Source organism: Salmo salar, chromosome 09, assembly GCF_965601325.2.
Source record: "Salmo salar chromosome 09, fSalSal1, whole genome shotgun sequence".
NCBI classification, from domain to species: Eukaryota; Metazoa; Chordata; class Actinopteri; order Salmoniformes; family Salmonidae; genus Salmo; species Salmo salar.
In genome coordinates, this window is record NC_138299.1 from 132,167,070 (window position 1) to 132,183,587 (window position 16,518).

The window sequence follows — 16,518 nt, forward strand, 5'->3', positions numbered from 1 at the left end:
CTTATGATCATATTATTTCTGATCTAACTCGGAAGAGTAAATAAAATATAAGGACTAATGCTGCTTGTTAATCTTGCCATCAAGATCATCATTAACTGACCTGTATTCTGCTGTTCCCCCAGTCGGCAACGATGATGTTCCCGTTGGCGTCCACGGCAACGCCTGTCGGGGCGTTGAACTGTCCGTTCCCCTCGCCATGGGAACCAAACTTAAACAGGAACTCCCCGTCTGCACTGTACACCTATTAGGGAAGGAATTCAAACTGTTCAGAAGTAGTGTGTCCTAACCTCAACCCTAGCTTCATGTCCACATCCAGGTTCAACTCTAACCTGAACCTCAACCCTAGCTTCATGTCCACATCCAGGTTCAACTCTAACCTGAACCCTAGCTTCATGTCCACATCCAGGTTCAACTCTAACCTGAACCTCAACCCTAGTTTCATGTCCACATCCAGGTTCAACTCTAACCTGAACCGCAACCCTAGCTTCATGTCCACATCCAGGTTCAACTCTAACCTCAACCCTAGCTTTATGTCCACATCCAGGTTCAACTCTAACCTGAACCTCAACCCTAGCTTCATGTCCACATCCAGGTTCAACTCTAACCTGAACCTCAACTCTAGCTTCATGTCCACATCCAGGTTCAACTCTAACCTGAACCTCAACTCTAGCTTCATGTCCACATCCAGGTTCAACTCTAACCTCAACTCTAGCTTCATGTCCACATCCAGGTTCAACTCTAACCTCAACCTCAAACCTAGCTTCATGTTCACATCCAGGTTCAAACATCACTCTAAACTCAACCCTAGCTTCATGTCCACATCCAGGTTCAACCTTAACTCTAACCTCAAGCCCAACCTTAAACCACAACCCTAACCTACACTGGTCAGAGGTAGTCTACTACGCACATCCAACAGTTAACATAACAGAGTTTGGGGATTTCTATTCCCTTCATTTGAAATGATTCAAACTGACATCAGATAGCCAACAGTGGGAGTGGGACATTTTCCTGTGGCACAGTGACGTACAGTAACTACAGGATGGCAGTGAGGGAGTGACACAAAGCTGCAACCACAGAATGCTCAAGGCCTGAAGTCAAGGCATTTTAAACCTACCTGATATGACTACAGTAACACACACACACACACACACACACACACACACACACACACACACACACACACACACACACACACACACACACACACACACACACACACACACACACACACACACACACACACACACACACACACACACACACACACACACACACACACACACACACACACACAGAGAGAAAGAGAGAATAGTGAGACGTACCTTCACTGAATGGTTGTGGAAGTCTGTTACCACAATCTCATTTTTGTTGTTGATCGCCACAAAGTGGGGACCTAGGGTAGGGAAGGGGAGGAAGGAAGGGATAGAGGAAGAGACAGGGAGAGGGAAGAGAGGAGGAGGAGAGAGGATGAGTCATCAACATAACAGTGCAGTAGAGGAAACACCAAGTAATGTACAATGTAAGACACGGCAATGGACAGTTGTATTATGAAGAGACTGCTATACCATACATCAATACTTACTGAACGCAGGGCCAGATTTACTCAGCTTGGGTTCCAGTGAAATGTTTGTACCACTTTTTTCTAAAAAAGAAACAATAAAAGGTCAAAGTCAGAGATGAGATGGAAACGAGATTGAAATGAGTGACAGGTTTCCCCATGGAGCTAGTGAAGCCATATCATTGGAGGGTTATAGAAATGGAAGAGAATCACACTGACCAAAGAGTTAAAAGCAGAAAGGAGACTACAATAGAACAGGAATTGTTCCAAAAATAGTGACAAACAGTGGAATAAGTCCCAAAACTGCAAACCCATAGATAGATCATGCAAGGAGTGTCTCCCCTACCTGTGAACTGTCTGTCTGATGTCCCCCTGGCTCCAAACTTAGTGACTAGCTTCCCATTGGCCTGGAAGATAAACACGCAGCAGGCCTTGTTATCCACGGTGATGATGTGTCCGTTCCTGTCCACCGCCACTCCTTTAGGGCCCATCAGACGACCCGCCCCAATCTTACTCTGTCAGGGAGAGAGGGAAAGAATGGAAGGTCAGAGGGATGGAGAGTAGAGGTCGACCGATTAATCGGAATGGCCGATTAATTAGGGCCGATTTCAAGTTTTCATAACAATCGGAAATCGGTATTTTTGAACGCCGATTTTGCCCATTTCATTTTTATTTATTTTTTACCTTTATTTAACTAGGCAAGTCAGTTAAGAACACATTCTTATTTTCAATAACGGCCTAGGAACGGTGGGTTAACTGCCTTGTTCAGTGGCCGAACGACAGATTTTTACCTTGTCAGCTCAGGGATTCAATCCTGCAACCTTACGGTTAACTAGTCCAACGCTCTAACCACTTGCTTTACATTGCACTCCACGAGGTTACGCGAATGCAGTAAGAAGCCAAGGTAAGTTGCTAGCTAGCATTAAACTTATCTTATAAAAAACAATCAATCAATCATAATCACTAGTTAACTACACATGGTTGATGATATTACTAGTTTATCTAGCCTGTCCTGTGTTGCATATAATCGCTTAGGTACACGTTGCTCCAACCATAAACATAAATGCCTTTCTTAAAATCAATACACAAGTATATATTTTTAAACCTGCATATTTAGTTAATATTGCCTTAGCAATGAATTTCTTTTAACTAGGGAAAATGTGTCACTTCTCTTGCAAACAGTCAGGGTATATGCAGCAGTTTGGGCCGCCTGGCTCGTTGCAAACTGTGAAGACTATTTCTTCCTGACAAAGACAGCCGACTTCGCCAAACGGGGATGATTTAACAAAAGCGCATTTGCGAAAAAAGCACAATCGTTGCACGACTGTACCTAACCATAAACATCAATGCCTTTCTTAAAATCAATACACAGAAGTATATATTTTTAAACCTGCATATTTAGCTAAATGAAATCCAGGTTAGCAGGCAATATTAACCAGGTGAAATTGTGTCATTTTGCGTTCATTGCACGCAGTCAGGGTATATGCAACACTTTGGGTAATTTGTCAGAATTTTACGTAATTATGACATAACACTGAAGGTTGTGCAATGTAACAGGAATAACGTTTTGTTTTCGAGATGATAGTTTCCGGATTCGACCATATTAATGACCTAAGGCTCGTGTTTCTGTGTGTTATTATGTTATAATTAAGTCTATAATTTGATAGAGCAGTCTGACTGAGCGATGGTAGGCAGCAGCAGGCTCGTAAGCATTCATTCAAAATAGCACTTTCGTGCGTTTTGCCAGCAGCCCTTCGCAATGCATTGTGCTGTTTATGACTTCAAGCCTATCAACTCCCGAGATTAGGCTGGTGTAACCGATGTGAAATGGCTAGCTAGTTAGCCGGGTGCGCGCTAATAGTGTTTCAAACGTCACTCGCTCTGAGACTTGGGAGTGGTTGTTCCCCTTGCTCTGCATGGGTAACGCTGCTTCGAGGGTGGCTGTTGTCGATGTGTTCCTGGTTCGAGCCCAGGTAGGAGCGAGGAGAGGGACGGAAGCTATAGTGTTACACTGGCAATACTAAAGTGCCTATAAGAACATCCAATAGTCAAAGGTATATGAAATACAAATCGTATAGAGAGAAATAGTCCTATAATTCCTATAATAACTACAACCTAAAACATCTTACCTGGGAATATTGAAGACTCATGTTAAAAGGAACCACCAGCTTTCATATGTTCTCATGTTCTGAGCAAGGAACTTAAACGTTAGCTTTTTTACATGGCACATATTGCACTTTTACTTTCTTCTCCAACACTTTGTTTTTGCATTATTTAAATCAAATTGAATATGTTTCATTATTTATTTGAGGCTAAATTGATTTTATTGATGTATTATACACTGCTCAAAAAAATAAAGGGAACACTTAAACAACACATCCTAGATCTGAATGAAAGAAATAATCTTATTAAATACTTTTTTCTTTACATAGTTGAATGTGCTGACGACAAAAATCACACAAAAATAATCAATGGAAATCCAATTTATCAACCCATGGAGGTATGGATTTGGAGTCACACTCAAAATTAAAGTGGAAAACCACACTACAGGCTGATCCAACTTTGATGTAATGTCCTTAAAACAAGTCAAAATGAGGCTCAGTAGTGTGTGTGGCCTCCACGTGCCTGTATGACCTCCCTACAACGCCTGGGCATGCTCCTGATGAGGTGGCGGATGGTCTCCTGAGGGATCTCCTCCCAGACCTGGACCAAAGCATCCGCCAACTCCTGGACAGTCTGTGGTGCAACGTGGCGTTGGTGGATGGAGCGAGACATGATGTCCCAGATGTTCTCAATTGGATTCAGGTCTGGGGAACGGGCGGGCCAGTCCATAGCATCAATGCCTTCCTCTTGCAGGAACTGCTGACACACTCCAGCCACATGAGGTCTAGCATTGTCTTGCATTAGGAGGAACCCAGGGCCAACCGCACCAGCATATGGTCTCACAAGGGGTCTGAGGATCTCATCTCGGTACCTAATGGCAGTCAGGCTACCTCTGCTGAGCACATGGAGGGCTGTGCGACCCCCAAAGACATGCCACCCCACACCATGACTGACCCACCGCCAAACCGGTCATGCTGGAGGATGTTGCAGGCAGCAGAACGTTCTCCACGGCTTCTCCAGACTCTGTCACGTCTGTCACGTGCTCAGTGTGAACCTGCTTTCATCTGTGAAGACCACAGGGCGCCAGTGGCGAATTTGCCAATCTTGGTGTTCTCTGGCAAATGCCAAACGTCCTGCACGGTGTTGGGCTGTAAGCACAACCCCCACCTGTGGACGTCGGGCCCTCATACCACCCTCATGGAGTCTGTTTCTGACCGTTTGTGCAGACACATGCACATTTGTGGCCTGCTGGAGGTCATTTTGCAGGGCTCTGGCAGTGCTCCTCCTTGCACAAAGGCGGAGGTAGCGGTCCTGCTGCTGGGTTGTTGCCCTCCTACGGCCTCCTCCACGTCTCCTGATGTACTGGCCTGTCTCCTGGTAGCGCCTCCATGCTCTGGACACTACGCTGACAGACACAGCAAACCTTTTTGCCACAAGTCGCATTGATGTGCCATCCTGGATGAGCTGCACTACCTGAGCCACTTGTGTGGGTTGTAGACTCCGTCTCATGCTACCACTAGAGTGAAAGCACCGCCAGCATTCAAAAGTGACCAAAACATCAGCCAGGAAGCATAGGAACTGAGAAGTGGTCTGTGGTCTCCACCTGCAGAACCACTCCTTTATTGTGGGTGTCTTGCTTATTGCCTATAATTTCCATCTGTTGTCTATTCCATTTGCACAACAGCATGTGAAATTTATTGTCAATCAGTGTTGCTTCCTAAGTGGACAGTTTGATTTCACAGAAGTGTGATTGACTTGGAGTTACATTGTGTTGTTTAAGTGTTCCCTTTATTTTTTTGAGCAGTATATTAAGTTAAGTGTTCATTCAGTATTGTTGTAATTGTCATTATTACAAATAAAAAACAACAACAATCGGACGATTAATCGGCATCGGGTTTTTTGGCCCTCCAATAATCGGTATCGGCGTTGAAAAATCATAATCGGTCGACCTCTAATGGAGAGGGAAAGATGTGAATTGTGATGAGTCTTATCTGACGTGCAAATCAAAGGGGCAGCTATGGGAAAGCTCAGTGCACCCGGTACGTATAGAACATACAAGGAGAGGGGATATAGTAGACTGTTTAACGTTGATGTTTCAGCTCGAGGTCTTTCTCAGGACCAGTCTCCTAGAGTATCCTCATGACCTCTCACCTTGAACTTCCCGTCGGAGGAGAAGATGCTGACCCAGCGGTTGTCGTAGTCGGCCACAATGATGTCACCGTTCATATCCACGGTGACCCCCGTGGGGCGCTGCAGTTGCCCCGGCGACCGACCCCTGACCCCAAACCTCAGCTTGAATGCCCCATCGTTGGAGAACACCTGGAGAATAATACCACAACAACACTCAAACAGATTTGGATTTGAAATAACCTTTTTCTTAAGGGACAATAAGGAATAGGGTGGAATTTGAGATTTGCCTTGAAATATGTGCTTGACCTGTGATACTCTGATTGAAACTACCATAACCTAATACCTTTTCTGCTTTGCAACAATGAATTTAGTACACTCATCCCACTCTGCATGCTATCACTATACACATGGTTACCTTTCTCTCACAGGTTGTATGCAGTGGTGTAAAGTACTTAAGTAAAAATACTTTAAAGTACTACTCAAGTTGTTTTTTGGGGAATCTGTACATTACTTTATTATTTATATTTTTGACAACTTTTACTACATTTACTTTTACTACATTCCCAAACTTTTACTTTTACTACATTCCCAAACTTTTACTACCTTTACTTTTACTAAATTCCTAAACTTTTACAACATTTACTTTTACTACATTCCCAAACTTTTACTTTTACTACATTCCCAAAGAAAATGATGAATGAATGACTTTTTACTCCATACATTTTCCCTGACACCCAAAAGTACTCATTACATTTTGAATGCTGAGGCAGGACAGGAAAATGGTCTAATTAACACAAGAGAATCAAGAGAACATCCCTGGCCTTCCCTACTGCCTCTGATCTTGCAAACTCACGAAACACAAATGCTTCATTTGTAAATGATGTCTGAATGTTGGTGTGCCCCTGGCTATCCGTAAATTAAAAAATATATATATGTGCCCTGGTTTACTTAATATAAGGAATTTGAAATTATTTATACCTTCTTTTACTTTTGATACTTAAGTATATTTTAGCAATTACATTTACTTTTGATACTTACACTACCGTTCAAAAGTTTGGAGTCACTTCGGAATGTTCTTGTTTTTGAAAGAAAAGCACCATTTTTACAGTGTAGACATTGTTGGTGTTGTAAATGACTATTGTAGATGGAAATTGCTTATTTTTTTATGGGATATCTACATAGGCATACAGAGGCCCATTATCAGCAACCACCATCACTCCTGTGTTCCAATGGCACATTGTGTTAGCTAATCCAAGTTTACAATAGCAATAAAACTGTCCTTCTTTAGACTAGTTGAGTATCTGGAGCATCAGCATTTGTGGGTTCGATTACAGGCTCAAAATGGCCAGAAACAAATAACTTTCTTCTGAAAATCGTCAGTCTATTCTTGTTCTGAAAAATGAAGGCTATTCCATGCGAGAAATTGCCAAGAAACTGAAGATCTCGTACAACGCAGTGTACTACATGTTCACAGAACAGTGCAAACTGGCCCTAACCAGAATAGAAAGAGGAGTGGGAGGCCCCGGTGCACAACTGAGCAAGAGGACAAGTACATTAGAGTGTCTAGTTTGAGAAACAGACGCCTCACAAGTCCTCAACTGGCAGCTTCATTAAATAGTACCCGCAAAACACCAGTCTCAACTGGTTGTATGGTTGTAGTCTCACCTGTATACACTGGTTGTAGTCTCACCTGTATACACTGGTTGTAGTCTCACCTGTATACACTGGTTGTAGTCTCACCTGTATACACTGGTTGTATGGTTGTAGTCTCACCTGTATACACTGGTTGTATGGTTGTAGTCTCACCTGTATACACTGGTTGTAGTCTCAGCTGTATACACTGGTTGTAGTCTCAGCTGTATACACTGGTTGTAGTCTCAGCTGTATACACTGGTTGTAGTCTCAGCTGTATACACTGGTTGTAGTCTCAGCTGTATACACTGGTTGTAGTCTCAGCTGTATACACTGGTTGTAGTCTCAGCTGTATACACTGGTTGTAGTCTCACCTGTATACACTGGTTGTATGGTTGTAGTCTCACCTGTATACACTGGTTGTATGGTTGTAGTCTCACCTGTATACACTGGTTGTATGGTTGTAGTCTCAGCTGTATACACTGGTTGTATAGTTGTAGTCTCAGCTGTATACACTGGTTGTATAGTTGTAGTCTCAGCTGTATACACTGGTTGTATAGTTGTAGTCTCAGCTGTATACACTGGTTGTATGGTTGTAGTCTCAGCTGTATACACTGGTTGTATGGTTGTAGTCTCACCTGTATACACTGGTTGTATGGTTGTAGTCTCACCTGTATACACTGGTTGTATGGTTGTAGTCTCACCTGTATACACTGATTGTATGGTTGTAGTCTCAGCTGTATACACTGGTTGTATGGTTGTAGTCTCACCTGTATACACTAGTTGTATGGTTGTAGTCTCACCTGTATACACTGGTTGTATGGTTGTAGTCTCACCTGTATACACTGGTTGTAGTCTCACCTGTATACACTGGTTGTAGTCTCACCTGTATACACTAGTTGTATGGTTGTAGTCTCACCTGTATACACTGGTTGTATAGTTGTAGTCTCACCTGTATACACTGGTTGTAGTCTCACCTGTATACACTGGTTGTATGGTTGTAGTCTCACCTGTATACACTGGTTGTATGGTTGTAGTCTCACCTGTATACACTGGTTGTAGTCTCACCTGTATACACTGGTTGTATGGTTGTAGTCTCACCTGTATACACTGGTTGTATGGTTGTAGTCTCACCTGTATACACTGGTTGTAGTCTCACCTGTATACACTGGTTGTATGGTTGTAGTCTCACCTGTATACACTAGTTGTATGGTTGTAGTCTCACCTGTATACACTGGTTGTATGGTTGTAGTCTCACCTGTATACACTGGTTGTAGTCTCACCTGTATACACTGGTTGTATGGTTGTAGTCTCACCTGTATACACTGGTTGTATGGTTGTAGTCTCAGCTGTATACACTGGTTGTATGGTTGTAGTCTCAGCTGTATACACTGGTTGTATGGTTGTAGTCTCAGCTGTATACACTGGTTGTATGGTTGTAGTCTCAGCTGTATACACTGGTTGTATGGTTGTAGTCTCAGCTGTATACACTGGTTGTATGGTTGTAGTCTCAGCTGTATACACTGGTTGTAGTCTCACCTGTATACACTGGTTGTATGGTTGTAGTCTCAGCTGTATACACTGGTTGTAGTCTCAGCTGTATACACTGGTTGTAGTCTCAGCTGTATACACTGGTTGTAGTCTCAGCTGTATACACTGGTTGTAGTCTCAGCTGTATACACTGGTTGTAGTCTCAGCTGTATACACTGGTTGTAGTCTCAGCTGTATACACTGGTTGTAGTCTCACCTGTATACACTGGTTGTATGGTTGTAGTCTCACCTGTATACACTGGTTGTATGGTTGTAGTCTCACCTGTATACACTGGTTGTATGGTTGTAGTCTCAGCTGTATACACTGGTTGTATAGTTGTAGTCTCAGCTGTATACACTGGTTGTATAGTTGTAGTCTCAGCTGTATACACTGGTTGTATAGTTGTAGTCTCAGCTGTATACACTGGTTGTATGGTTGTAGTCTCAGCTGTATACACTGGTTGTATGGTTGTAGTCTCACCTGTATACACTGGTTGTATGGTTGTAGTCTCACCTGTATACACTGGTTGTATGGTTGTAGTCTCACCTGTATACACTGGTTGTAGTCTCACCTGTATACACTGGTTGTATGGTTGTAGTCTCACCTGTATACACTGGTTGTATGGTTGTAGTCTCACCTGTATACACTGGTTGTAGTCTCACCTGTATACACTGGTTGTATGGTTGTAGTCTCACCTGTATACACTGGTTGTATGGTTGTAGTCTCACCTGTATACACTGGTTGTAGTCTCACCTGTATACACTGGTTGTATGGTTGTAGTCTCACCTGTATACACTAGTTGTATGGTTGTAGTCTCACCTGTATACACTGGTTGTATGGTTGTAGTCTCACCTGTATACACTGGTTGTAGTCTCACCTGTATACACTGGTTGTATGGTTGTAGTCTCACCTGTATACACTGGTTGTATGGTTGTAGTCTCAGCTGTATACACTGGTTGTATGGTTGTAGTCTCAGCTGTATACACTGGTTGTATGGTTGTAGTCTCAGCTGTATACACTGGTTGTATGGTTGTAGTCTCAGCTGTATACACTGGTTGTATGGTTGTAGTCTCAGCTGTATACACTGGTTGTATGGTTGTAGTCTCAGCTGTATACACTGGTTGTAGTCTCACCTGTATACACTGGTTGTATGGTTGTAGTCTCAGCTGTATACACTGGTTGTAGTCTCACCTGTATACACTGGTTGTATGGTTGTAGTCTCACCTGTATACACTGGTTGTAGTCTCAGCTGTATACACTGGTTGTATGGTTGTAGTCTCAGCTGTATACACTGGTTGTATGGTTGTAGTCTCAGCTGTATACACTGGTTGTATGGTTGTAGTCTCCGCTGTATACACTGGTTGTATGGTTGTAGTCTCACCTGTATACACTGGTTGTATGGTTGTAGTCTCAGCTGTATACACTGGTTGTATGGTTGTAGTCTCACCTGTATACACTGGTTGTATGGTTGTAGTCTCAGCTGTATACACTGGTTGTATGGTTGTAGTCTCACCTGTATACACTGGTTGTATGGTTGTAGTCTCACCTGTATACACTGGTTGTATGGTTGTAGTCTCACCTGTATACACTGGTTGTATGGTTGTAGTCTCACCTGTATACACTGGTTGTATGGTTGTAGTCTCACCTGTATACACTGGTTGTATGGTTGTAGTCTCACCTGTATACACTGGTTGTATGGTTGTAGTCTCAGCTGTATACACTGGTTGTATGGTTGTAGTCTCACCTGTATACACTGGTTGTATGGTTGTAGTCTCACCTGTATACACTGGTTGTTGCTGTCAGCCACTACGATGCGTCCGTTGCTGGAGGTGGAGATTCCCTGGAGGTTTGTAAACTCTGCTTTATCTCTCCCTCTGGTTCCTGTCAAATACACACATCCAGTAAGAAAACGGAGTCAAACCATCACACATCCAGTAAGATCACTGAGTCAAACCATCACACATCTAATAAGATCACTGAGTCAAACCATCACACATTCAGTAAGATCACTGAGTCAAACCATCACACATCCAGTAAGATCACTGAGTCAAACCATCACACATTCAGTAAGATCACTGAGTCAAACCATCACACATCCAGTAAGAAAACTGAGTCAAACCATCACACATCCAGTAAGATCACTGAGTCAAACCATCACACATCCAGTAAGATCACTGAGTCAAACCATCACACATCCAGTAAGATCACTGAGTCAAACCATCACACATCCAGTAAGATCACTGAGTCAAACCATCACACATTAAGTAAGATCACTGAGTCAAACCATCACACATCTAATAAGAAAACTGAGTCAAACCATCACACATCCAGTAAGATCACTGAGTCAAACCATCACACATTCAGTAAGATCACTGAGTCAAACCATCACACATCCAGTAAGATCACTGAGTCAAACCATCACACATCCAGTAAGATCACTGAGTCAAACCATCACACATTCAGTAAGATCACTGAGTCAAACCATCACACATTCAGTAAGATCACTGAGTCAAACCATCACACATTCAGTAAGATCACTGAGTCAAACCATCACACATTCAGTAAGATCACTGAGTCAAACCATCACACATCCAGTAAGATCACTGAGTCAAACCATCACACATCTAATAAGAAAACTGAGTCAAACCATCACACATCCAGTAAGATCACTGAGTCAAACCATCACACATCCAGTAAGAACAGTCTCAGTGTCCATGGAAACAAGGGCTAAATAGCAGAGTCACGAGTTATCACAGAGACCTCAAAAGATCTTCATCAGTAAGATGGCTGAGAGCAGTGAAACAAATTGTGAGTATTTTCCTACTTTTTCCACAGAATTGTCTGTACCCTGCAGCCTGCACTGAGAAAACTAAGATAACTATTATCCAACTTGATCACTATATGTGGTTGTCTTACTTTAGTCTTATTGTACCTACTTCAGTTGCATGCACTGCCTCTGGATACGAGCGTAAAACAACAAGTCAAATGTTAATGTCTTCATCAGTAACACTGCTTAAAAAAACTATGGGAGCATTGAACCAATGTGTAGTATTCCCTTCTTTTCCCCATGGCCTGTTTTGTACCATGCAAGATTTTAAACTGATTATCAAAGACAGTAGCAAAGAAAGCTGTTTTTGAAAATGTTTTTACTTGTAATTTGCCATCGTGACTTGTGATTGTTTTAGCTACTTTAGTTAAATCCACTTTCAAGTCATAGGATAAGATAATCACCTAAATGACTCAAATGTAAATATAAGCAGCTGTACCACATAGTTAAACTAATATTAATAGGTATTACATGTCTCTATGATCTGCACCTACCGACTCTGTAGATGAGTTCATCCTCGATGGGGTTCTCCTTCTTCTTGGTGGTGCTGTACATACTGGAGGGTCTCCTCACAGCCTTCTGTCTGATGTGGCCCCCCGTCCCACTAGGACTCTTCACCCTCCTCTTCACATCGTCTGGAGATTGCAGGACATCCGAGGGCTTGACCGCACGCAGCCGGAACGGACTGCCCCTGACCGGCTGGTCGTACAGGAGGAGAGAGAAGGAGAACTCCCCCTCAGAGCGCATGGTATAGCCCACCTGCAGAATATTTTGGAACAGACCCTTATCAGGCACCTCCAGGGGAATAAAGTCTTAGACAGACAGTACAGCTGCATACAAAATAAACACTGTACATTAAACACTTGACAATACATACATTGGATAGATTACATACATTAGATTACACAACACATATATTGCAAGTTACGATGTCATATACAAAGTACAGTTATCCTCACCTCATACGTCCCATTCTTATTATCCACCACCTCTGTCTCCGTGGTTACCGCCCCGTCCACCGACACAATCTCGGCCCGCAGCGCCGCATTGCCCGTCTTCACCAGCTCGCTGTCCTTGTCCTTGGTCGTCACTGTGACGGTGGTGTGCTGGCCAGCCAGGGTGTGGCGTAGTCCCTCTCCCGTGGCGACGGAGGTGTGGCCAATGGCTCCCGTGGTGATGAGCACGCCCAGGTTCTGGATAGAACGACGAAGACCCTCTGTCTCCACCTGGCAGTCAAGATGGCCGTTCTCATGGGGCTGGGAGGGGGAAAGGGTAGGTTTGTTAAGTTTATCAAATCAAACTTTATTTGCCACATGCGCCGAATACAAGTGTAGACTTTACCGTGAAATGCTTACTTACAAGCCCTTAACCAACAGTGCAGTTCAAGAAGAAAACATTTACCAAGAAGAATAAAATAAAAAGTAATAATAAAAAGTAACACAATAACAATAATAAGGCTATATACAGGGGGCACCGGTACCGAGTCAGTGTGCGAGGGTACAGGCTAGTTGAGGTAATCTGTACATGTAGGTGGGGGCGAAGTGACTATGCATAGATAACAAACAAACAGCGAATAGCAGCAGTGTACAAAAGAGGGGGGGGTGGCGACTAAAGTCTAATGGCTTGGGGGTAAAAGCTGTTGAGGAGGCTTTTGGTCCTAGACTTGGCGCTCCGGTACCGCTTGCCGTGCGGTAGCAGAGAAAACAGTCTATAACTTGGGTGAGTGGAGTCTGACAATTTTATGGGCTTTCCTCTGACACCACCTATTATAGAGGTCCTGGATGGCAGGAAGCTTGGACCCAGTGATGTACTGGGCCATTCGCACTACCCTCTGTAGCGCCTTACGGTCAGATGTTGAGCAGTTGCCGTACCAGGTGATGCAACCGGTCAGGATGCTCTCGATGGTGCAGCTGTAGAACCTTTTGAGGATCTGGGGATCCATGCCAAATCTTTTCAGTCTCCTGATGGGGAAAAGGTTTTGTCGTGCCCTCTTCACGACTGTCTTGGTATGTTTGGACCATGATAGTTCGTTGGTGATGTGGACACCAAGGAACTTGAAACTCTCGACCCGCTCCACTACAGCCCCGTCGATGTTAATGGGAGCCTGTTCGGCCCTCCTTTTCCTGTAGTCCATGATCAGCTCCTTTGTCTTGCTCACATTGAGGAAGAGGTTGTTGTCCTGGCACCACACTGCCAGTTCTCTGACCTCCTCCCTATAGGCCGTCTCATGGTTGTTGGTGATAAGGCCTACCACTGTTGTGTCATCAGCAAACTTAATGATGGTGTTGGAGTCGTGTTTGGCCAAGCTGTCGTGGGTGAACAGGGAATACAGGAGGGGACTAAGTACACACCCCTGAGGGGTCCCAGTGTTAAGGATCAGCGTGGCAGACATGTTGTTGCCTACTCTTACCACCTGGGGGCGGCCCGTCAGCATCCTTATGGCTTTGTCCCGAATGGCAACCTATTCTCTATATACTGTAGTGCACTTTTGACCAGGGCCCATTGGGAACATAGCCTTTATCATCATTGTATATGTATATATGTGAAACGAACAAACAAACTAATGTGTCCACAGACCTGTTCTGGGTAGGTGTGTCGGGCCAGGGCGCTGACCCTCTCCCCCATCTGTTTCTGGACCAGCAGAACCTCTGTAGCACTGCCATGGCTCAGAGCCTGCTCCGTAAAACTACTGCAGCTCTGGATGTTGTCCTTACCCTGCAGGAGAGAGGAGAGCTGGGCCTGGAGCACCTACAGACAGAGAGAAGAGGAGAGATGTTAAGAGAGGGAGGAGAGGAGGGAGGGATAGTCAGAGTCAGGGAGGAGAGGAGAGAGAAATAGTTGGAGAGGAGAGAGGGATAGTAAGAGTCAGGGAGGAGAGAGGGATCGTTGGAGAGGAGACAGGGATAGTAAGAGACAGGGAGGAGAGGAGACCGGGAGGAGGAGGAGAGAGAGAATGGTTGGTAGGTAGTCAAAAAGAGTGTGAAGAGAGGGAGAAAAAGAGGTAAGACCAAGAGAGAAAGAGAGGAGAGAGATAGTCATCCACAAAAGTAAGAGAGAGGTAGTTCTTCATAGACCATCACTGTGTCCCAAATGACCCCCTATTCCCTATATAGTGCCCTACTTTTGACCAGAGCCTTATGGGCCCTGGTCATAAATAGTGCATTGAATAGGACATAGGGTGCCATTTGGGACAGCAGATCTAATCCCGTTGCAGATACCTTCTGCTTGGTGCAGCAGATGTTCTCCAGGTCAGTGATGAGGGTGGTCTTCCTGAGGTGTAGCGCCCTCTCTAGCTCCTCAAAGGTACTGCTGATCTCTGTCACCGCCTCGTTCTTCCTGTCAGTCAGCTGCTTGGAGATCTCCCCTACCAGCTCTATAGCAGCCCTCAGCTGGGGCAGCCTGGGACAGGAAGAGGAAACAGTATACTGTCACTACCTCACACAGTCCAATCAAGTCTAACCAACGAGCATGAACAGAGGAACTGACTAAATGTGTATGCAATTTCTATCGATCTTCATGAGAAGCTGAAACCAGACACCGGAAAACTGCACTCCGGTCATTTATCATTGCACTTACCAAGACTTATGCAGTGTGTACATGGTCAATGTACTCAGAATAGGGCTGTAACAATCCTAATACCGTCCCTCATTACAGGCAGAGCAGTCTAGACCGTCCCTCATTACAGGCAGAGCAGTCTAGACCGTCCCTCATTACAGGCAGAGCAGTGTAGACCGTCCCTCATTACAGGCAGAGCAGTGTAGACCGTCCCTCATTACAGGCAGAGCAGTATAGACCGTCCCTCATTACAGGCAGAGCAGTCTAGACCGTCCCTCATTACAGACAGAGCAGTGTAGACCGTCCCTCATTACAGGCAGAGCAGTATAGACCGTCCCTCATTACAGGCAGAGCAGTCTAGACCGTCCCTCATTACAGGCAGAGCAGTGTAGACCGTCCCTCATTACAGGCAGAGCAGTATAGACCGTCCCTCATTACAGGCAGAGCAGTATAGACCGTCCCTCATTACAGGCAGAGCAGTCTAGACCGTTCCTCATTACAGGCAGAGCAGTCTAGACCGTCCCTCATTACAGGCAGAGGAGTCTAGACCGTCCCTCATTACAGGCAGAGGAGTATAGACCGTCCCTCATTACAGGCAGAGCAGTGTAGACCGTCCCTCATTACAGACAGAGCAGTGTAGACCGTCCCTCATTACAGACAGAGCAGTGTAGACCGTCCCTCATTACAGACAGAGCAGTGTAGACCGTCCCTCATTACAGACAGAGCAGTGTAGACCGTCCCTCATTACAGGCAGAGCAGTATAGACCGTCCCTCATTACAGGCAGAGCAGTATAGACCGTCCCTCATTACAGGCAGAGCAGTATAGACCGTCCCTCATTACAGACAGAGCAGTATAGACCGTCCATCATTACAGGCAGAGCAGTCTAGACCGTCCCTCATTACAGGCAGAGCAGTATAGACCGTTCCTCATTACAGGCAGAGCAGTCTAGACCGTCCCTCATTACAGGCAGAGCAGTCTAGACCGTCCCTCATTACAGGCAGAGCAGTGTTGACCGTCCCTCATTACAGGCAGAGCAGTATAGACCGTCCCTCATTACAGGCAGAGCAGTATAGACCGTCCATCATTACAGGCAGAGCAGTATAGACCGTCCCTCATTACAGGCAGAGCAGTCTAGACCGTCCCTCATTACAGGCAGAGCAGTATAGACCGTCCCTCATTAC

General features: G+C 44.6%; 1 protein-coding gene across 3 annotated transcripts in view; it reads right to left on the minus strand.

The window, feature by feature from the left end:
* The window catches only part of LOC106612871 (tripartite motif-containing protein 2), a 41,799-nt gene that overhangs the window by 2,407 nt on the left and 22,874 nt on the right, over positions 1-16,518 (minus strand). For all 3 annotated transcript variants that reach the window (XM_045724530.2, XM_082956300.1, XM_082956301.1), the window contains 10 exons: positions 15,000-15,180; positions 14,359-14,529; positions 12,741-13,037; positions 12,276-12,540; positions 10,732-10,835; positions 5,813-5,980; positions 1,905-2,073; positions 1,583-1,642; positions 1,323-1,393; positions 101-241 (listed from right to left, as the gene is read on the minus strand). In XM_045724530.2, the coding sequence (XP_045580486.2) occupies positions 101-241; positions 1,323-1,393; positions 1,583-1,642; positions 1,905-2,073; positions 5,813-5,980; positions 10,732-10,835; positions 12,276-12,540; positions 12,741-13,037; positions 14,359-14,529; positions 15,000-15,180 (1,627 nt within the window). The remainder of the gene's footprint in view (positions 1-100; positions 242-1,322; positions 1,394-1,582; positions 1,643-1,904; positions 2,074-5,812; positions 5,981-10,731; positions 10,836-12,275; positions 12,541-12,740; positions 13,038-14,358; positions 14,530-14,999; positions 15,181-16,518) is intronic.